This window comes from Phyllobates terribilis, unplaced genomic scaffold (genome assembly GCF_046119375.1).
Source record: "Phyllobates terribilis strain yellow unplaced genomic scaffold, ASM4611937v1 Scaffold_1__5_contigs__length_1240528914, whole genome shotgun sequence".
In the NCBI taxonomy this organism is placed as follows: Eukaryota; Metazoa; Chordata; class Amphibia; order Anura; family Dendrobatidae; genus Phyllobates; species Phyllobates terribilis.
Genome location: NW_027362761.1, coordinates 909369358 through 909391628, shown reverse-complemented (window position 1 = coordinate 909391628; position 22271 = coordinate 909369358). Strand labels below are relative to the sequence as shown.

At 40.3% G+C, this 22271-nt stretch overlaps 1 protein-coding gene across 1 annotated transcript; it reads left to right on the top strand.

Moving 5' to 3' along the window:
* The first annotated feature begins 399 nt into the window (after nucleotides 1–399).
* IL21 (interleukin 21) lies at nucleotides 400–15685 on the top strand. The gene is made up of 5 exons (XM_073646347.1): nucleotides 400–510; nucleotides 599–634; nucleotides 9469–9603; nucleotides 11876–11953; nucleotides 15668–15685. Exons 1-5 carry the CDS (start codon nucleotides 400–402, stop codon nucleotides 15683–15685), a joined length of 378 nt encoding a protein of 125 aa, XP_073502448.1.
* The last annotated feature ends 6586 nt before the right edge of the window (nucleotides 15686–22271 follow it).

The following is a 22271-nucleotide window of genomic DNA, read 5'->3' as shown; positions in this document are numbered from 1 at the left end:
AGTAAAATATTATTAGTCAATTAGATTAAGCTGCATTAAAAATGTCCCAAAAGTGTAGTGGAAAATAGTCATTTTCACCTACCCACACCTGAGTCAGGTGAATTTCTCTGTGTTATATGCTGGAATTCACAATTTGTGTTCTTTTCCCTCCCAGTTCATTAACTTCTGTATCCACCCACCTCCCACACATACGAATAGACGTACACATAGCCAGTGGAAAAGAAAAACGATTACTCATTCATCCATTCTGCAAAGCTTTCCACAAGAAATGGGTGGGACCTACAATTCTGTCAATTGCAGATAAATTGGTATGTTGTCAATATGAGAACATTCAAAATTCAATTTTGAGTGAACACCAGAAGAGTTTGTAGAAACATGGGCAAAGTGCTATTACTGTGCATGTCCTTCCTGGCATTAACTGTTCTCTTACATGCAGCTTTACCAAGCATCGATCGGTGTCGAGAAATTCAGAAAGTGATCAAAAAGATCAATCAAATTGCCAATAAAACCGTAAGTATAAACTTCTTTGTATTCACTGCTACTTTGATGCTATGATTGTGCAAACCTAATTCAAAATGTCATGTTTTTGTTTCTCCAGCATCCGCTTTCTTTTCATGTACCAGTTGATGTGAAGGTAAGAAATACTTATTAATTCAATTGTAAATTAAAGTTCTTATTGTTGTTTTCACTGAATATAATAAGTTGTACTATCAGTATTTGCTCCCTTGCTGGTGGAAGTACTTAGAGCCATTGTTGCCTAACTTTTCTTGGACTTTTACTATTAATAAATAATATTGCGTTGTCAGAAATTGCATCAATAGTTTTAGGTTCCCTTATAGACTTCATGGTTCCCTCTAACTCAAAACTTTAATTAGTTTTTCTAGGAACAACTCAAAACAGTAAACCACTTTCATATCAGTGACCCCAGAAATTACATGTATACATATATTTACTGTTAAATTAATCTGAGTTGCTATAGTGGTCATATAGTAACTAGTAAGCAGTGATATAATTTTATTGTGTTTCTGGTGGAAATCACATTTTAGACAATTCTTAAAAATTCTACTAAACTATGAGTCATTACTATAACTCTTCATCCACCTACATTGTTAAGTCTGAAGATTGAAGCACGTTAAAGATGTCTGTCCTTTAGTTATGCTTTTCAAGAATAGATGTCAAGGTAAAACAGGAAAAAGTCATATTCTTAACTTTAAATTGTTAACAGGATTTCATAATCTCAGACTCAATTTTAATCAACTGAATATTTAAATAAAAAAAAAAGAAATATTTCAGAAAGCCGTCAATGACTATAAAAGGGAATTAATCAAATATTTACTCTGATGTAAAATAAATTTGGCAATTACCCATAAGAGGAATTAAAAGTCTATTTGCGTATTAGAGTTTTATAACAAGCCCCAGACTTACCGTGTCAGAGGAAAAAGCATTTTACTTACAGGCTTTGCCACAGCCTAAAGTAGAGCAATATGCCACATATAGAAAACACAGGAGTTCAGTTACTGCTTTTAGTGATCATACACAAAGCAAAACAGAAACGTGTGTAATGAGTAATACAGTTTTCTTGCATACACATGCAACAAACACAACCGCAAACACCAACCATGTGCACAAGAAGGTTATTTTTTTTTTCAAAAAGAAGATATTCAAATAGGATGTCAGATACTTACATTAACCACAAAGAATGAAACTCATTGCTCTACTAATATATGACATTGCTAAACAGGCAGATATATGCAGAGTGGTTTATGAGAGATAACATTTGTCTACGACTCATGATTTATGTTACCATACATATAATATTTGTAATTAAAAGGTAAAAGAAAACAGAACTTCATGTATAAAATAGGTAGGCAGGCTCCTATAGATATACAGTAGATTACAGCTCTAATGTATTTGGGTGCAGGTTAGGAATTGATCTGATGGGCTTATTCAGAGCTAATTGTCCCCATTTTATTGACACTAGTTGATTATATATATATATATATATATAATATTCTTATTAGTGTTGAGCGCGTATGTTCTATTAACCCTTTCGCCGAGTATGCTCGGTCTGAGCTCCGAGTATTTACAGCTGCTCGGTGATATGGTTGAATCGCTCCCGTGTGCATTATTTGCGACTGTTTGACAGCTTTATTACATGTGAGGAATGTGTAAGAAATAGACATTCCTCACATGTAATAAAGCTGTCATACAGTTGCAAATCATGCACACAGGAGCGATTCAAACATATCACCGAGCAGCTGTAAATACTCGAAGCTCGGCCCAAGCATACTCGGACAGAACATACTCGCTCAACCCTAATTCTTATATATCTTATATATACATATATATATATATATATATGTATATATATAGTTTAGTATCTTCAAAAATGAAGAGTTTTTCAAGAGACACTCATTTACATACCTACAGTATGTTAATTGGTCTTAGATAAAAGTGTTTATCCAGAGGTTGTACAGGAGAAAGAGGATAGCCTTAAAGGGAATCTGTCAGCAGGTTTTTGCTATGCAATCTGAAGACAGAAGGAGAGCAGTTGAAACACAGAGTTCAGGGATGTGTAACTTGTCAAAGTGTGTGCACCTTGTCAAAGTGTGTGCTGTCGTTTACGAACTGTGAAAGATTTATCACAAAGAGATTAACATTGCCAGACTAGTCCAGCAACTAAGCACCTCACTGTCTATAGATATTGTATATGCAGAGTCTGGTGGGGGTGGGGTTAGCTTTCTCAGCTCTGCTTCATTCTAAATCTCAAAGCTCTGATTGTATCAGAACGGTTGCACTCAATAAACTAAGTGATACATCGTTGGATTCAGCTTCTGTTTGGCTACATCATGCTGCTCTCATATGACGTAGCAAAAACCTGCTGACAGATTCCCTTTAGAGTGGTTTTCCAGTTTTAACATGTTAGCACCCATAGGCAAGTAGAGGGATGAAACAATTAGCTGAGCTTGTATTTACCTTTCCCTACTCTAGCAGCGGGTCTCTGTTGCAGCCCAAGTCTCTGTTTACAAGCTGCAGCAGAAACATCATGGATACAGTGCACATCACCACTGCAACCAATCACTAAATTCAGCTTGTTGGCCAATGTAGACAGCACTAGATGATGAGCTAAGTGATTGGCTCCAGCGGTGATGTGCATGTTAATACTGCAGCCCATAAATAGAGACTGGGACAGCAGCGGAAAGTTGCCATCGGTACAGGGAAAGGCGAGTACCAGCTAAGCTTACTGTTTTTTTCTCATTGTTAACCTGTGGATCGTAAGATGTTAAAACCGGAAAACCACTTTAAATGGTAGCTGTCAATAAGACAACCAGTCTGATGAAGAAACAAAAGGCTAAAATGCATCTTGCTCAAGACAAATCAGACTGCCCACTCACTTAGGGCAAAGGTACAGCCTAACAAGTCATATAATGGCCAGAAATAGTGTGTTCCTAATGTGCAGCCTATTCTAAACAGTCACATGAAACACACTAAAGTACACTTTAAAAATTTTTGTTCACGAACAATACAAATGCTCTTCTTGAAATGAAGAATAATGATATTTATGGTTTTTGCCTTCCTCCGGATCCTCAGGTTCAGGATCGGTAGAAACAATATCATGTACTATATGTTCTAATACAGCCCCAGGTTTAGATCAAGGTCCTTGGTTGTAAGGCTTTGAATGATTTCTATATAGTGCAACCATAGATCTGTATAGCTGTATATTTGTTCAAAGATTCATGCAAGGCAGGAGTCCAAATAATGGCCCAGTGATCAAACTGAGATACACAGTGTATTGCTGAGTGCTAGCAGTTTTTGTCATGATTTCTTGATTGTCTATATTATTCTATATAGACAATAGTCTATATTTGTTCTATATTGTATAAAAATACTTTTCTACAGAACCATTTATACCATGATGATGAACATCTGGGGCTAAACAAAATAGGCATTTTAAACAAAGTGTTGAAACATTTTTAAGGGAAACTATTTTGTAACTTGACGAAGGGGAAATCGGAGACTGAGAATAAGTTAGAGATCGAAAATGAGAAAAAGACCGATACCAAGAGACTGAGACTGTCGGAGACCGAGAGTGAGAGAGAAAAACACAGAGCATTAGACAGAAGGAGACCTTTACATGATTGCTAAAGATATAAACTATAAGATTTCCTCACTCATTGTTTTTTAAATGACCAATTCCATTGAAAGAGTGTGCTAATTTACTGAACTTATACTGTAAGACACTGCCTCAATATAGCAAAAAAAAAAAAAATGAAAAAACTACAAATAGATTTACTTAATAATATCCTACTGCTTTATGTATACAGCTCCTATGGAGACCTACATGGTAAAATGAAGCAATAAAGTAGTGGTTTCAAAAGAGTTTTTAGACTTTAGTCCGAGAAGACGTTTGTTTTTAGGCATTTATTTCCCTAGGTTGTTTTATCAGAAAGCATAGGGTCACTGAAAGAAATGAAAATTTCCAGATATTCCCATCTTATAATAGTAATACATTGTGAAAATAATGATCAGTTAGGGCTAACCTATGGGACCCCTGCCGATTTTGAGAACATAGGAACCAAGAGACAGCACACTTCTGTTAATATGTTGTCACCAAAGGATCAATGTTTGGGGCTGAGCACTTCTCTAGTGCTAAAACTCCTCCATTATGGTTGCAGAAGTCAACTACCATCAATCAGGGATTGATTGCGTGTCCTAGCATATATGGTAGGAAAACCCCTTTAATAGTGTTTTGCTCATATCATATATATTGTGGAATTTACATTTACATTTACAGTTATAGTTGAAGGCTTGGCTTGGAAAATAATAAATTCCTCTAAAGGCTGTAATAACCTTTCTGTCCTGAACCTATGTCAGGCATCTATTCAGTGTGGACAAAGTATAAACTTGACACACTCAGCCGTTCTTGAATGCTTGGCTTTACATTTTACATTATTGCCCACATTTTGTGCTATTTAAAGTAGAAAGAATTAACACAGATATATCACTGGTTTATACTGCTCACTTTTGATTTTATCAGGGCTTTCTCTGCTTCTGATCTGTTGGTCCACAACAAAGGGTACTTTGTGCTGTGCTTTTGACTTTCTATCAATATTTCTATACAACATTTTACTTTCATATAGCTCAATCAGCTATTTTTTGCGTGTTTGGTATGGTTTGAAACAAGCTGATTTGAGTGGAAATATATGCCATGATGCACATATTTCCAGCTCAGTTACTGTAAAATATTCTCATAAAACAGAACTTGTGGTTTAGATGTTAGAACTTTCTTAGCGTCAACGTTCCTCAGAGAATGCAAATAAAATTTCTAACAGAGCTCACCTGTCAACATCTGACTGAATACCAATTAGGATTAGTCTTCATAAGCAAACCACTAAGGCTATATTCATAATGAGGTTTTTGGAGCAAATCTTCTTCCAAAACCGCTTTGAAAGCTTCTTGAAAACCATTCCAATTCATTGCTAGTGGAAATCCACTTTGCTGTTCACATGAGGAATTTTGAACTTTTTTTTTCTGAAACGGTTTTGAAAAAAAAAAAGAATCCTGAAGGAAACCTCTTCAAACTTGCCATTATCCAATCAAAAAGGCTGCAAAGAAGACTTCAGGGAAAAAAATTATTTCAAAACCTCTTCATGAATGCAGTAGGAAATGCTGCAAGAAAAGCAAAATGCTTCCAAAAATTTCCCAAACCATGAAAGTTTTCTGAAGCTATTTGCACTTGAAAAACTCATGGTTTTTGAACGCTTCAAAAAAATATCAGTGTGAACATAGCATTAGAGTTTACTACTGTGTGGCAGTTGCTTCATGAGGTTGCCATAACTTGCTATAAGTTCCCACACAGGTGAAGGCATGGGTTCTTGACAATGTGGCAACAACCTATGCACAGCCACTCTGTTAAAAGAGGATTTCCGGGACTATTAGTTCCTAGGCATGTAGTAAAAAGAAAAATAACAGGCAGGTAGCTGCTAACTCCATTCCTGTTCTACCCGGCGCCAGCTCAGAGCTGTCACAGACCACTCCAGCCTATGATTCTGATGCTTCACATCAACAATACAGCTCTTCCTCTTCCGAGCTGCTCTATCGATGGGGCATATCTGTCGACATTATGCTGACTGACAGCCGGCTTCCTACAGTTAGACAACAAGGAGCAGGCTGTCAATCAGCATGATTTCGGTAGTGAAGCCTCATCAACAGAGCAGACCAGAAGAGAAGCAGCTGCTCTCTCGATGCAACGTTAACGGAAGCAACAGAATCTCTGGCACGAACAGTCTATGACTGCTATTATCCGGCAGAGATCGGCGCCGAGCACAACAGGCAAGTAGTTAGCCATCTCATCTACTTTGCTGCAACTATAATGTGCTGCAGACTTTGCACTGCACGTAAAGTCCTGCTCATCGTTATTGGCACCCATGAAGTTTAAGTACATAATGTGAAATCTCTCCTGAAAAAATTAATCAAGTTAAACAGTTTTTTTGTATAGAGCACTCGTGTTAAATACAAAAGAGCAAAAGATAAACAATAATTTAAAACAAAAAACAATGGGAGGGAAAAATAGAAAAACCTAAAGCTTGCGGTGTCACTGGTATTGGCACCCTTTACAGTAATTTAGTATGGAAACACATTTTGACTCTCCTGTGGTAAATCACAAAAGAGATTCACCTGTGATTAATTGTCGGTGCCCATGTGACATGAATTAGCCAATGAATGATGACTTCTGTGTTTGAAAAAGCCCCATGGTAGGCCCTGTTCCTTTGTCACAATGGTGAAGACAAAGGAGCGGTCTGAGGACATCAAAACTGCTATTATTAGCAAACACAAGACTTCCAAAGAGTATAAGGCCATCTCCAAAGACCCTGGTATCCCAGTTTCAACAGTCCGTAATGTTATTAAGAAGTTTGCCAAGCATGGAACCGTCAAGAATCTCCCTGGATGCAGGGGAGAGAGGAAAATTGACAAGTGATGTCTTTGAAGGTTGATGCGAATAGTGGAAAAAACACCACGTCAAACATCGAAAAACCTGAAGGCCAACCTGGAACAGTCTGGGGTCATGGTTTCAACAAGAACCATATGTTGCACACTAAACCATGCAGAGCTTTATGGGTGGAGGCCAAGGAAGAAACCATTGCTGAAGAAAAGACATAAAAATGAACGACTGATCTTTGCCAAAGAGTACCTTGACAAACCACAATCCTTCTGGGAAAATGATCTGTGAACAGATGAAACAAAAATAGAGCTTTTTGGCAATGCAAAGCAACAGTTTGTTTATAGACCGATCAATGAAGCTTATAAGGAAAAGAACACCTTGCCAACAGTTCAGCATGGTGGAGGATCCATAATGCTGTGGGGTTGCTTAGCTGTGTCTGGTACTTGAGACCTTTACCGTATCACAGGAATCATGAAATCAGGGAATTATCAAGAGATTTTAGAGTGAAATGTCCTACCCAGTGTAAGAAAACTTGGTTTGAGTTGAAGATCATGGGTCCTCCAGCAAGACAATGACTCGAAGCACACATACAAAAGTACACAGAAATGGATGAAAAAGAAAAAATGGACGGTTTTAAAATGGCCAGCTATGAGTCCTGATTGAAAATCTTTGGGGTGAGCTGAAATCTGCCATTGGGAAAAAGAACCCTGCAAACATGCAAGTGCTTGAACAAACTGCAAAGGAAGAGTGGGAGAAAATTCCAGCTGAGAAATGCAAGAAGCTTATAGATGGCTACAACATTTGGAGGCTGTCAGCAATGTTAAAGAGTGTGCAACCAAGTATTAATTAAGGGTGCTTTTATTGCTGCACATGCTGTTTATTCTGTTTTTTTCTTTCAAATTGCAACATGGAAGTTGAAAAACAATGTTTTATTGTTGTTTTACTTTGGACCATTAATTAAAAAATCCTGAGGATATAACTTTGGTACATTTCCATTTATTTCTGAAGATATTGCACAGTCTATGAAAAAAATAAAGAGGTGCCAATAATGGTGAGCAGCGCTGAAAATCTGGATGTAAAATATGAGGAGAATCTGCTACACGGGGAAAATAAGCATTCAATCAACCTACTACAAAGAAGTTTGATTAAAACAAATGCATTTTGATTTTAAATATTGTAATTTGCATGAGGTCTTTATATGACTAAATATTTCCACAGATACATTAGACCCCCCTTTCCATATTTCCTATTATGATTTCTTAACAATAGTTGTGGTTAGAAAATTTTAATTAGAACTACAAATTTTGAACAGGAATTTTTGTTCTCAGTTTCAAGTAGATTCATAGCTTTTTCCACATGTTGTGACTTAAACAGCCATTGAAAGTCATGGTCATTACATCATATGCAGTAAATCAACCTGCTTTCACTTGTTTTCTCAGTTAAAACGTCAATAGTTCCACCTGCCGTAGAAACCTGAAACAGGAAGCATAGAGCTTTACTGTAGCTGAATAGACTGCTGTAGACAATATAGAGGAATAGTGACAATAACCAAAGTGTATGTAACATAAGAGCTATAATGTATAAAACATGACAAACAGGAGCTGGAGCAGAAAGCTTTAAGGCTCCCATACATATGTTTTTTTCTGTATTTTAGGTGTTTAATTGTTAATTATTTTTTACATGCCATTTTGGTAGTGATTTTGTAGCTTTTTTTAAAAAGACTTTTCTGGTGTTTATAAAGTCTTATAAAGAAGCTAATGGAAAAAAATTGGAGAAAAAGTATTATATCAAAAACACTACCAGAGCATACTGAGACAGATATCTGAAAATATAGATCATTGGAGTAAGCAGAGTCAAATTCATTAAAAAAAATCCAATTTTTGTACATTTATGCCCAAATTTTGCACTATTTTTTTTTTACTTTTTTCAAGTGTTGCACAAATTGTGACTCTTTGGGACTTAGTTTATACCTAAACTGGTGTAAACTAATTTAGAAACGTGGGCTACTTTGTTTTGGGAAAAATGCCAAAAGCTAAAATGATTTGTTTATTGATTTTTCAATATTTTACTTTACAGCAGTGATTTTGAAGGTAAAAAATAAAATATGTTAAAATGCCACAAATAAAAATGCCCTAAAGTATTCAGGAGTTTCACTCACCTAGTATCTGTAGGTAATTTTTTTATCTAAATAGGAGGAAAATGTAGTACTGATCAGTATTAGGGCTCGTGTAGACGACCGTATTTTCAGTTCGAATGTAATCCGACAAAATATCGGATCACACTCAGACCAATGTTCTTCTAAGGGGCCGTTTACATGTCCGATTTTTAAAATTGCAATTTCAGTGACTATCAATCATTAAAACAAGCTTCGGTTTATAGACAGAATGGTAAAAGTGATTGTTCTAAAAACCTTCAGTTGAAGTCGTATGTGATGTTTTTCGCAATTCTTTTTTTACCATAGACATGAATACAGTTTTCATATCTTCTGTTTTCATCAATGTCTTTTGTTTCTGTCTGACTTTTAGGAAGAATGCCTAGACACAGCTTTAATGTGCTTCCGATCACAGGCTCCCAAGTTACATGTAGCAACCAGAAAGAGCAAACCAGATCTTGACAGTTGTATAAGAAAAGTAAAGCTCAACAAACCTCATGACCGTGAGGTAAGTATTTTTGTACAGCAAATTACATATACAGTTCCATTATTCTGAGCCACTGATATAAAGATGCAGTGTAATAATGCAGATTAATTATGGTACAGATGTGTCCTTCCTTACCCTCTTCTTGCTCTGACATTTCCTAGTTTGTGTGGCACAAGATGACCATGGTTTTGCAATACTCTGACAGGAAATGTTTACGCTATATGCGTCTATGTGTGGCCACTCACTTTGTTGCAAAGTTACTTGTAGCCTTTCAAGAGTTTTGCCAGTATGTCATGAAAGTTCCTTGCATTTATAACATGAAAAAAAATGGAGTACTTATTGAAATCTATGAAAAAGAAAGAGTGGGCACATCTGTATTTAGGTGATATCACATAAAAAAATAGCTCACTGATCATAGTATCCTCTTGCCTGCAATATCCATATGTCCACCTATATACAGTGCATTGTGAAAGTATTTGGCCCCCTTGAACTTTTCTACCTTTTGCCACATTTCTGGCTTCAAACATAAAGACATAAAATGCAAATTTTTTTGGGAAGAATCAACAACAAGTGGGACACAATCGTGAAGTGGAACAAAATTTATTGGATATTTGAAACTTTTTTTTAACAAATTCAAAACTGAAAAGTGGGGCGTGCAATATTATTCGGCCCCCTTGAGTTAATACTTTGTAGCACCTTTTGCTGCGATTACAGCTGCAAGTCGCTTGGGGTATGTCTCTATCAGTTTTGCACATCGAGAGGCTGAAATTCTTGCCCATTCTTCCTTGCAAAACAGCTCAAGCTCATTGAGGTTGGATGGAGGGCGTTTGTGAACAGCAGTTTTCAGCTCTTTCCACAGATTCTCGATTGGATTCAGGTCTGGATTTGACTTGGCCATTCTAACACCTGGATACGTGTATTTTTGAACCATTCCATTGTAGATTTTGCTTTATGTTTGGGATCATTGTCTTGTTGGAAGATAAATCTCCATCCCAGTCTCAGGTCTTTTGCAGACTCCAATAGGTTTTCTTCCAGAATGGTCCTGTATTTGGCTCCGTTCATCTTCCCATCAATTTTAACCATCTTCCCTGTCCCTGCTGAAGAAAAGTAGGCCCAAACCATGATGCTGCCACCACCATGTTTGACAGTGGGGATGGTGTTTTGAGGGTGATGAGATGTGTTGCATTGTGGCCAGAAAGTTCGATTTTGGTTTCATCTGACCAGAGCATCTTATTCCACATGTTTGGTGTGTCTCCCAGGTGGCTTGTGGCAAACTTCAAACAAGACTTTTTATGGATATCTTTGAGAAATGGCTTTCTTCTTGCCACTCTTCCATAAAGGCCAGATTTGTGCAGTGTACGACTGATTGTTGTCCTATGGACAGACTCTCCCACCTCAGCTGTAGATCTCTGCAGTTCATCCAGAGTGATCATGGGCCTTTTGGCTGCATCTCTGATCAGTCTTCTCCTTATTCGAGATGAAAGTTTAGAGGGACGGCCGGGTCTTGGTGGATTTGCAGTGGTCTGATACTCCTTCCATTTCAATATGATAACTTGCACAGTGCTCCTTGAGATGTTTAAAACTTGGGAAATCTTTTTGTATCCAAATCCGGCTTTAAACTTCGCCACAACAGTATCTCGGACCTGCCTGGTGTATTCCTTGGTCTTCATTATGCTCTCTGCACTTGAAACAGAACCCTGAGACTATCACAGAGCAGGTGCATTTATACGGAGACTTGATTACACACAGGTGGATTCTATTTATCATTACCAATCATTTAGGACAACATTGAATCATTCAGAGATCCTCACTGAACTTCTGGAGTGAGTTTGCTGCACTGAAAGTAAAGGGGCCGAATAATATTGCACGACCCACTTTTCGTTTTTTAATTTGTTAAAAAAGTTTAAAATATCCAATAAATTTCGTTCCACTTCACGATTGTGTCCCACTTGTTTTTGATTCTTCCCAAAAAATTTTGAATTTTATATCTTTATGTTTGAAGCCAGAAATGTGGCAAAATGTAGAAAAGTTCAAGGGGGCCAAATACTTTCACAATGCACTGTATATGTAGATGTTAGAGATATAATGCAGTCTGCACTATGATCTATAGGACTGTAATCAGAAGTCTTTAGCAAGCAATCATTTTACCAATCACTGGTTGGTCCATGAGACTCGGGAGCTTCATGGGCCAACCATTGTGTTTTATACACCATGAGTGTTTGCTGATCCTGCTATCATGATATAGGTGTCCACATTTATTTGCCATCTATAGTTATTATTTCTTTTATTTTAGAGTTGCACTCCATGTTCTAATTACACTGAACAGAGCCCAGAAGTATTTCTGAATAAAATGGAGCTACTGTTGCAGAAGGTAAGCATAAAAGTACAAAAAAGCTCAAAATGGTTGCAAAAGGTGTTTATTACCTTGGGATTGTACTCTGTAAATATAACAAAAAAAATCATATTTACCTACTGTCACACTCTTGGATGCAGCACAGGCCGCTCTGTTGTCTGTGCCGGTACCAGAGGCATTCAACTAGCCATGGGACTACAGCAGCTTGTGATGGGCTGCAGCGGTCAGGTGACGTGAACTGTGAGTCACCAGAACATCCAATGAAGTGTGTCAAGTCACCAAATCGCTGCAGCACAGCCGCAGAGGTCCTGTCTCTGGTTGATGGTGCTGTCATTGCTTCCGGCACTGACGAAGACCACAGAGCTTCCTGCGCTGGACTCAGAAGTGTGACAGCAGGTATGTAGGATTTATTGTACAGAATACAACACCAAAGTTATGGGCACACCCCCTTCAATGTAAATATCTATTTTGTGCAATATACAGTTAGGTCCATATACAGTCATGGCCAAAAGTATTGAGAATGAGACAAATAGTAATTTCTCCAAAGTTTACTGCTTCATTTTTTGTAATGGCAATTTGCATATACTCCTGAATGTCAAAGAGTGATCAGCTTAACAGCAATTACTGTACTTGCAAAGTCAATATTTGCCCAGAAAATGAACTTTAACCCCCAAAACACATTTCAACATCATTGCAGTCCTGCCTTAAAAGGAGCAGCTAACATCGTTTTAGTGATTGATCCATTAACACAGGTGTGGGTGTTGATGAGGACAGGGCTGGCGATCAATCAGTCATGATTAAGTAAGAATGACATCACTGGACACTTTAAAAGGAGGCTGGTTCTTGGTATCATTGTTTCTCTTCAGTTAACCATGGTTATCTCTAAAGAAACACGTGCAACCATCATTGCACTGCACAAAAATGGCCTAACAGGGAAGAGTATCGCAGCTACAAAGATTGCACCTCAGTCAACAATCTATTGCATCATCAAGAACTTCAAGGAGAGAGCTTCCATTGTTGTCAAAAAGGCTCCAGGGCGCCCAAGAAAGACCAGCAAGCGCCAGGACCGTATCTTAAAACTGTTTCAGCTGCGGGATCGGACTACCAGCAGTGCGGAGCTTGCTCAGGAATGGCAGCAGGCTGGTGTGAGTGCTTCTGCATGCACTGTGAGGCGGAGACTCTTTGAGCAAGGGCTGGTTTCAAGGAGGGCAGCAAAGAAGCCACTTCTCTCCAGAAAAAACATCAGGGACCGACTGATATTCTGCAAAAGGTACAGGGAGTGGACTGCTGAGGACTGGGGCAAAGTCATTTTCTCTGATGAATCCCCTTTTCGATTGTTTGGGACATTTGGAAAACAGCTTATTCGGAGAAGAAGAGGTGAGCGCTACCACCAGTCTTGTCTCATGCCAACTGTAAAGCATCCTGAAACCATTCATGTGTGGGGTTGCTTCTCAGCCAAGGGAATCGGCTCACTCACAGTCTTGCCTAAAAACACAGCCATGAATAAAGAATGGTACCAGAATGTCCTCCAAGAGCAACTTCTCCCAACCGTCCAAGAGCAGTTTGGCGCCCAACAATGCCTTTTCCAGCATGATGGAGCACCTTGCCATAAAGCAAAGGTGATAACTAAATGGCTCATGGAACAAAACATAGAGAATTTGGGTCCATGGCCTGGAAACTCCCCAGATCTAAATCCCATTGAGAACTTGTGGTCAATCATCAAGAGACGGGTGGACAAACAAAAACCAACAAATTCTGGCAAAATGCAAGCATTGATTGTGCAAGAATGGACTGCTATCAGTCAGGATTTGGTCCAAAAGTTGATTGAGAGCATGCCAGGGAGAATTACAGAGGTCTTGAAGAAGAAGGGGCAAAACTGCAAATATTGACTTGCTGCATTAACTCATTCTAACTGTCAATATAACCTATTGGTACTCATAATATGATTGCAATTATATTTCTGTATGTGATATAAACATCAGACAAACACTAATAAAAACCAGAGGCCAGCAGATCATGTGAAAGCATAATTTTGGTGTCTGTATATTTGGACAGAGACAACATTTTTCTAATTTTGGTTCTATACATTACCACAATGAATTTTAAACAAAACAATTCAGATTCATTTGAAGTTCAGACTTTCAGCTTTCATTTGAGGGTATCCACATTAAAATTGGATGAAGGGTTTAGCAGTTTCAGCTCCTTAACATGTGCCACCCTGTTTTTAAAGGGACCAAAAGTAATTGGACAGATTAAATAATTGTAAATAAAATGTTTCTAGTACTTGGTTGAAAACCCCTTGTTGGCAATGACTGCCTGAAGTCTTGAACTCATGTACATTACCAGATGCTGTGTTTCCTCCTTTTTGATGCTCTGCCAGGCCTTCACTGCGGTAGTTTTCAGTTGCTGTTTGTTTGTGGGCCTTTCTGTCTGAAGTTTAGTCTTTAACAAGTGAAATGCATGCTCAATTGGGTTGAGATCAGGTGACTGACTTGGCCATTAAAGAATATTCCACTTCTTTGCTTTAATAAACTCCTGGGTTGCTTTGGCTTTATGTTTTGGGTCATTGTCCATCTGTAGTATGAAATGACGACCAATCAGTTTGGCTGCATTTGGCTGGATCTGAGCACACAGTATGGCTCTGAATACATCAGAATTCATTCGGCTGCTTCTGTCCTGTGGACACATCATCAATAAACAGTAGTGACCCAGTGCCACTGGCAGCCATGCATTCCCAAGCCATCACACTGCCTCCACCATGTTTTACAGATGATGTGGTATGCTTTCGATCATGAGCTGTACCACGCCTTCGCCATACTTTTCTCTTTCCATCATTCTGGTAGAGGTTGATCTTGGTTTCATCTGTCCAAAGAATGTTCTTCCAGAACTGTGCTGTCTTTTTTAGATGTTTTTTAGCAAAGGCCAGTCTGGCCTTTTTATTCTTGATGCTTATGAGTGGCTTGCACCGTGCAGTGAACCCTCTGTATTTACTTTCATGCAGTCTTCTCTTTATGGTAGATTTGGATATTGATACGCCTACCTCCTGGAGAGTGTTGTTCACTTGGTTGGCTGTTGTGAAGGGGTTTCTCTTACCCATGGAGATTATTCTGCGATCATCCACCACTGTTGTCTTCCGTGGGCGCCCAGGTCTTTTTGCATTGATGAGTTCACCAGTGCTTTTTTTCTTTCTCAGGATGTACCAAACTGTAGATTTTGCCACTCCTAATATTGTAGCAATTTCTCAGATGTTTATTTTCTGTTTTTGCAGCTTAAGGATGGCTTGTTTCACCTGCATGGAGAGCTCCTTTGACCGCATGTTTACTTCACACCAAAACCTTCCAAATGCAAGCACCACACCTCAAATCAACTCCAGGCCTTTTATCTGCTTAATTGAGAATGACATAATGAAGGGATTGCCCACACCTGTCCATGAAATAGCCTTGGAATCAATTGTCCAATTACTTTTGGTCCCTTTAAAAACAGGGTGGCACATGTTAAGGAGCTGAAACTCCTAAACCCTTCATTCAATTTTAATGTGGATACCCTCAAACGAAAGCTGAAAGTCTGAACTTCAACTGCATCTGAATTGTTTTGTTTAAAATTCATTGTGGTAATGTCCAGAACCAAAATTAGAAAAATGTTGTCTCTGTCCAAATATATATGGACCTAACAGTATAGTACTATATTCATGCTAACAGCGAATAACATAAGTATGTTTTCCTTCTTTCATAGATTGTTAACAAGTCATAACCAGACAAAGTTACAGCAAAGCTCTCACGTCACTTGGATCAATCATTCAGCCATTAGCTAACCATACATAACCAGGTGAAAAGAAAAGGACCTGTCAACCTTGTTCTGTTGGAACCTATGGATAACATTCACCTTTCAGTGATGTCAGGCTTCCCAAATTCAGGCTATTGCAATTCTAGCATACAATATTTATTGGAGCCTATAGACACCAGTTTTTTATAAAGAATTCATTCCAGTCTGGTCAGGTCTGTATTCCTATCCATAGGGTACAGCTGGATAGCAGTATTAATGTAAAACATCATCATCTTTAGCTTTGTAACGGACTGTAAAATATGTATTTACAAGTAATATTCATCCCTTAGTTATCTCTTGTAATTGCAGTCAAAAATAAGCAAACTCATAATTTAACAATGTCACAAGAGTAGTTGGCCAGGTATAGACACAGTCACATGAGAAAGGCTGTATATCTGTATACATGTTACAACATAATTCAGTCACCCCATAACACTATACTATATTTAGCATAAGTACTGGCCCATACATAGAGTGACTACAATTAACAAGAAGTTATCACAGTTTTTTTTATTGCAGCTGAGTAAAATTTTTACAGTCTGCAATGATTGGGAATATTATTTGATCTTTTGCTAGAAGTTTATCTATTACTGTGAATTTTATGTATACCAATGTAAATGAATGAAATTGCATACAGTTTATTGTTTAGTGTATGTTATGGGGTAGTACATGAGCACCACCAAGAGGACACCTATGTCCTAAACCTCCCAGACTCTGCACACTTTACCCACAATATTCCTGTAATAGATATGAAAGCAAAAAAACAAATTGCCCTTCTACTCTAAAGTCTAGTAACGTTGATAGTTACTAGCCCTTCAGCACCTAAGCCAATACACATCTTTTAAGTTTCATCTCAAAATATTTTAGGTTTACCTGAAGTTGAGGCTGTGCGGTGAACTATTACTAATAGGTTAACTAAAAAGAATTCTGAGAAGGCATTGACAGTAAGATGAGAATCATAATCACTATCTACATGAAGTCAGCATTACTTAACTTCTGACTTTTTTTTTACATTTTCCAGCATCTGGTAACATTTTCTTTCCAATTTTGTAGGAAAACACAACATATTTATGTTTTATTAAAATATTTAAATTATTTAATCTAACTTATTTCATGAGGTGATGAGTAGTTTGGTTTAATATTACTGCCTTCTTGTAGCTCTGCTTTCCTTTTTTTTCTTACTGTTTTGTTATTTACATGTGCTTTCTGTCAGTGTAGTACTTGTAGACCTACTGAATGTTCTCAATTTATCCAATGTTCAGTTTGCATTACTTTGTAATTTATAAAAAACTAACTATAAATGCACTTGTTTCTTCCTCCTGTGGAGGATAATAGTTTAGAGCACAAAACTATAGGTATTTATAAATTATATTTGCAGAAACGATAAATGTGTCTGTGAAATACTGAGACCTTTCAACTGAGAAAAATATATGGAATGTGTTGATGTGTATAGATGCACAATGGCATTTTATTGTTTTGTGGCTGGTCTTTTCTATTAACTCATTAAACATTCTTTTTATATATACTTTTGATGTCTCCATATTTTGTTTTTATTGTCATAAATCCTTGTTATAATCTATTTTTGATTGTTTAATTCATGTGGGAATGCATCACCATGACCTGAAAAAAACTTTATAGCCACTTGAAAGATGACTACTGAGAATTTGTGTGTCCTCTTGCAGGATGGTTCATTTGACTAGTTGGTATACTATCAGTCAGGGGTGTACGGTCCATAGCGGCAGCCCATGCAGCTGCTATAGGGCCCGTGAGACAGGTGGGCCCGATCATGTGAAACAGCATCTAACCCCTCCATCCCGCATCACAATCTCAACAGTATCTGCATCCTCAGGATGCAGATACAGTTGAAAACAACCAGGCTCCGTCAGGACTTCCAGAGGATTCGGTGGCCCGAAGTTAGAAGGACCCACCTCTTCACCTCTGTCTGCACTGTGTCCTGCACGCAGACCATGACATACCCTTGGGCCGTGGGGTACTTGGCAGCCGGGCCTCTGGTTGCTGGGGGATATCACTGTAGCTGGCCCGGTCCGTGACCCAGGGCGGTCAGTAAAAAGGGGAAGATATTGGGGATTTGGGAAAGTGTTCGTGACGCCACCTGTGGAATGCGGCTAGAGGGTGCCGCCGCTGCGGAGCAGTCCTCTGGAGCTGGTGTTACGGCAGCAGGGATGGTGTGGCTCTCCACAGGTAGAGTTAGCTCCAGGGCAGCATGGGGTGTACTGGATGGTGGTGCAGGGGAGAGACGGCAGGATGGTCCCAGAGGAAAGACGGACACTCACACGGGGGTAAGCTTAAGTACCTTTACTGGTGATGTTGCAGGCACGGTCCAGGGTACTCCAGGCGAAGGGCGCACTTTTGGACTCTCCCCAGTGAGCGGGTATAGGGCCTCCTGATCCGTTGCTTTATTCTCTAAGCTTCTGACCTGCCTGGAGCTAGGCCTAGCTTGGTTACTGTCTCTCTCTGCACTTGCTGACCTGGTAGTAGGGCCTTCTCTTTGGAGATCACTCTCCCTGGTTGCTGGGGCCTCCGTGACTCCTAGCCCTGGTATTGTAGTCAGCGTTTGGTAGACCTGGAACCTGTAGTCCTCCAGGGGTTCCGGTGGTTTCTACTGGGTAAAAGGAGTCCCTGTAGGCGCGGACCCGGTGTCCGGTATATATGTCGGGGTGAGCCTGGTATGCTCCTCTGCCCCCTTGCTACTTCTTCCTTCTCCTCTCGCCTTTGGCCCACTCAAGGCCCTCACTAGGCCTTCACACGTGCTGTAGGCCTTGGCTTGCCTAAGCACAGCAGCCAGCTTGCTGCCTCTTCGCTGGTCTCTGAGCGTCAGCACGCTCTCTGCTCAACCCTGAGCTGTGTTCCTCTCTGTCTCTGAACACTAATCTGAGCTGCCTAGCTCCACCCTCCCTATATATATCCCTAACGGGCTCCCTCTGCTGGTCTGAGATGGTAGGGTGGAGGTGTGTGAATGTGTGAGGGCCTCTTGTGGAGAAGTCCATTCATGCACCCTTCTGGGTTCTGTGGCACCAATACGCAGCAGGGCGCCACAACCATGCCTCAGTGTCTGCTCTGTAAGTGAAGGAAAGGAGGCTCCGCCCACTAACTCTGGCCTCCAGCTCCAGCACAGCAGAGGGGCTGCTTACAGCATGGCCCGTGCTCTCTCTGCCTCCCCTGCTCTGTATTGTACTGCTCCGCTCTCCCCCTCCTTGCTTCAGCCCTGCAATTTGCAAGAAAGCTCTGCAGTCGGGCTCTGGGGGATGGGAGGCTGCACAAGAGAGACATGCATCATGTGGAATCATCTGCAGAGAGGGTAAGTCCATGTGTAATGTGTGTGTGTGCATAAATGTGTATGTATATGTTTGTGCATATGTGTGTGTATATACAGTACAGACCAAAAGTTTGGACACACCTTCTCATTTAAAGATTTTTCTGTATTTTCATGACTATGAAAATTGTACATTCACACTGAAGGCATCAAAACTATGAATTAACACATGTGGAATTATATACTTAACAAAAAAGTGTGAAACAACTGAAAATCTGTCTTATATTCTAGGTTTTTCAAAGTAGCCACCTTTTGCTTTGATGACTGCTTTGCACACTCTTGGCATTCTCTTGATGAGCTTCAAGAGGTAGTCACTGGAAATGGTCTTCCAACAATGTTGAAGGAGATCCCAGAGATGCTTAGCATTTGTTGGCCCTTTTGCCTTCACTCTGCGGTCCAGCTCACCCCAAACCATCTCGATTGGGTTCAGGTCTGGTGACTGTGGAGGCCAGGTCATCTGGCGTAGCACCCCATCACTCTCCTTCTTGGTCAAATAGCCCTTACACAGCCTGGAGGTGTGTTTGGGGTCATTGTCCTGTTGAAAAATAAATGATGGTCCAACTAAACGCAAACCGGATGGAATAGCATGCCGCTGCAAGATGCTGTGGTAGCCATGCTGGTTCAGTATGCCTTCAATTTTGAATAAATCCCCAACAGTGTCATCAGCAAAGCACCCTCACACCATCACACCCCCTCCTCCATGCTTCACGGTGGGAACCAGGCATGTAGAGTCCATCCGTTCACCTTTTCTGCGTTGCATAAAGTTGGAACCAAAGATCTTAAATTTGAACTCATCAGACAAAAGAACAGATTTCCACTGGTCTAATGTCCATTCTTTGTGTTCTTTAGCCCAAACAAGTCTCTTCTGCTTGTTGCCTGTCCTTAGCAGTGGTTTCCTAGCAGCTATTTTACCATGAAGGCCTGCTGCACAAAGTCTCCTCTTAGCAGTTGTTGAAGAGATGTGTCTGCTGCTAGAACTCAGTGTGGCATTGACCTGGTCTCTAATCTGAGCTGCTGATAACCCGCGATTTCTGAGGCTGGTGACTCGGATAAACTTATCCTCAGAAGCAGAGGTGACGCTTGGTCTTCCTTTCCTGGGGCAGTCCTCATGTGAGCCAGTTTCTTTGTAGCGCTTGATGGTTTTTGCAACTGCACTTGGGGACACTTTCAAAGTTTTCCCAATTTTTCACACTGACTGACCTTCATTTCTTAAAGTAATGATGGCCACTCGTTCTTCTTTATTTAGCTCCCTTTTTCTTGCCATAATACAAATACTAACAGTCTATTCAGTAGGACTATCAGCTGTGTATCCACCAGACTTCGGCACAACACAACTGATGGTCCCAACCCCATTTATAAGGCAAGAAATCCGACTTATTAAACCTGACAGGGCACACCTGTGAAGTGAAAACTATTTCCGGCGACTAACTCTTGAAGCTCATCAAGAGAATGGCAAGAGTGTGCAAAGCAGTCATCAAAGCAAAAGGTGGCTATTTTGAAGAGCCTAGAATATAAGACATATTTTCAGTTGTTTCACACTTTTTTGTTAAGTATATAATTCCACATGTGTTAATTCATAGTTTTGATGCCTTCAGTGTGAATGTACAATTTTCATAGTCATGAAAATACAGAAAAATCTTTAAATGAGAAGGTGTGTCCAAACTTTTGGTCTGTACTGTATATATATATATATATATATATATATATATATATATATGTGTGTGTGTGTGTTTTTGCATATATGCAGTGGTGTACCGCCAATGGTACCTGTGAGCCGGGGGGCCCGCAGTGGTCCTTCACCGCAGGGGACTCTCACTGCACTGGGCCCCGCCTCTGCCCATTAGCATCCGCACTGCCCGGCCACTCGCCCGCACAGAATGATGGGAATGGAAACATCTTCTGACGCTTCCTCCTCCATCATCAGGATGCACGAGGGCCCGCTGGTTAACAAGGCAGCCGACCTATCAGTGGTGCAGCAGGCATGGAGCGATGCGATCCCTCCATCGCATCGCTCCATGCAATGCAGGGAACGGGTGCGGCGGGCAGGGAGCAATGCGATTCCTCCAGCTCTGTTGCTGACATGGCAGCTGAGCTGAGGATGCAGCGGGCAGGGAACGATGCGGAGCTGAGGGTGCGGCAGGCAGGGAGAGATGTGATCCCTCCACCTCCGCTGCTGACATGGCAACGGAGCTGAGGGATCGGTTCTCGGCTTTCTGCTCGGCGCTTTCTCCCTCGCACAGGCACACGGTGAAGTCATCATGCAGCCGGGCCCGAGTCAGGGAGAAATTTGCAGACAACGAGGATGCTGCGGCCTGCAGTAGAACGGGCAGAGAGGTGGAGAGCAATGATGGGGAGGGCAATGATGGGGGTGGCGGAGAGCAATGATGGTAATGGGGGAGAGCAGTGATGGAGGAGGTGGGGAAGAGCAATGATGGGCATGGGGGAGAGCAATGATGGAGGTGGAGGAGAGCAATGATGGAGATGGGGGAGAGCAATGATGAAGATGGGGAGAGCAATGATGGAGATGGGTAGAGCAATGATGGAGGTGGGGGAGATAAGACAATTATGGTGGTGGGGAGAGCAATGATAGAGGTGGGGGAGATATGACAATGATGGAGGTGGAGGAGATATGACAATGATGGAGATGGGGGAGATATGACAATGATGGAGATGAGGGACATATGACAATGATGGAGGTGGGGGAGAGCAATGATGGGATGGGGTAGAACAATTATGGAGAAGGGGGGAGCAATGACTTGGATGGGAGAGAGCAATGATGGAGGAGAGCAATAATGGAGGAGATGGAGGAAAGCAATGATTGGGAATTATTTTGATGCTATATGCTGTTAATATCTGGTCTGGTCACGGTGTGGTGGTATTTCTCCCTTGTACAGTATGTGGTGTTAATATGTGGCCTGGTCATGGTATTTGACCCTTGTATGTGGTATTACTCGGTCACTATGTGGTGGTAATATGTGATTTGGTCACGGTGTGGCGGTATTTGTCCCTTGTATATAGTATTATTCGGTCACTATGTGGTGGTAATATGTGGTCTGGTCATGATGTGGCAGTATTTCTCCCTAGTATGTGGAATTATTTGGTCACTATACGCTGGTAATATCTGGTATGGTAAAATTGGTGTTGGTATTGTGGATTGTGTTTTGTATGGCGGTCATTTGT

What these genes read in the sequence shown, in the direction of transcription:
- IL21 (XM_073646347.1), top strand. Translation starts at nt 400, where the DNA reads ATGTCCTTCCTGGCATTAACTGTTCTCTTACATGCAGCTTTACCAAGC. An exon ending in ATGTACCAGTTGATGTGAAG is followed by an intron (nt 635 to 9,468) that starts GTAAGAAATACT and finishes TCTGACTTTTAG; the next exon opens with GAAGAATGCCTAGACACAGC. An exon ending in ACAAACCTCATGACCGTGAG is followed by an intron (nt 9,604 to 11,875) that starts GTAAGTATTTTT and finishes CTTTTATTTTAG; the next exon opens with AGTTGCACTCCATGTTCTAA.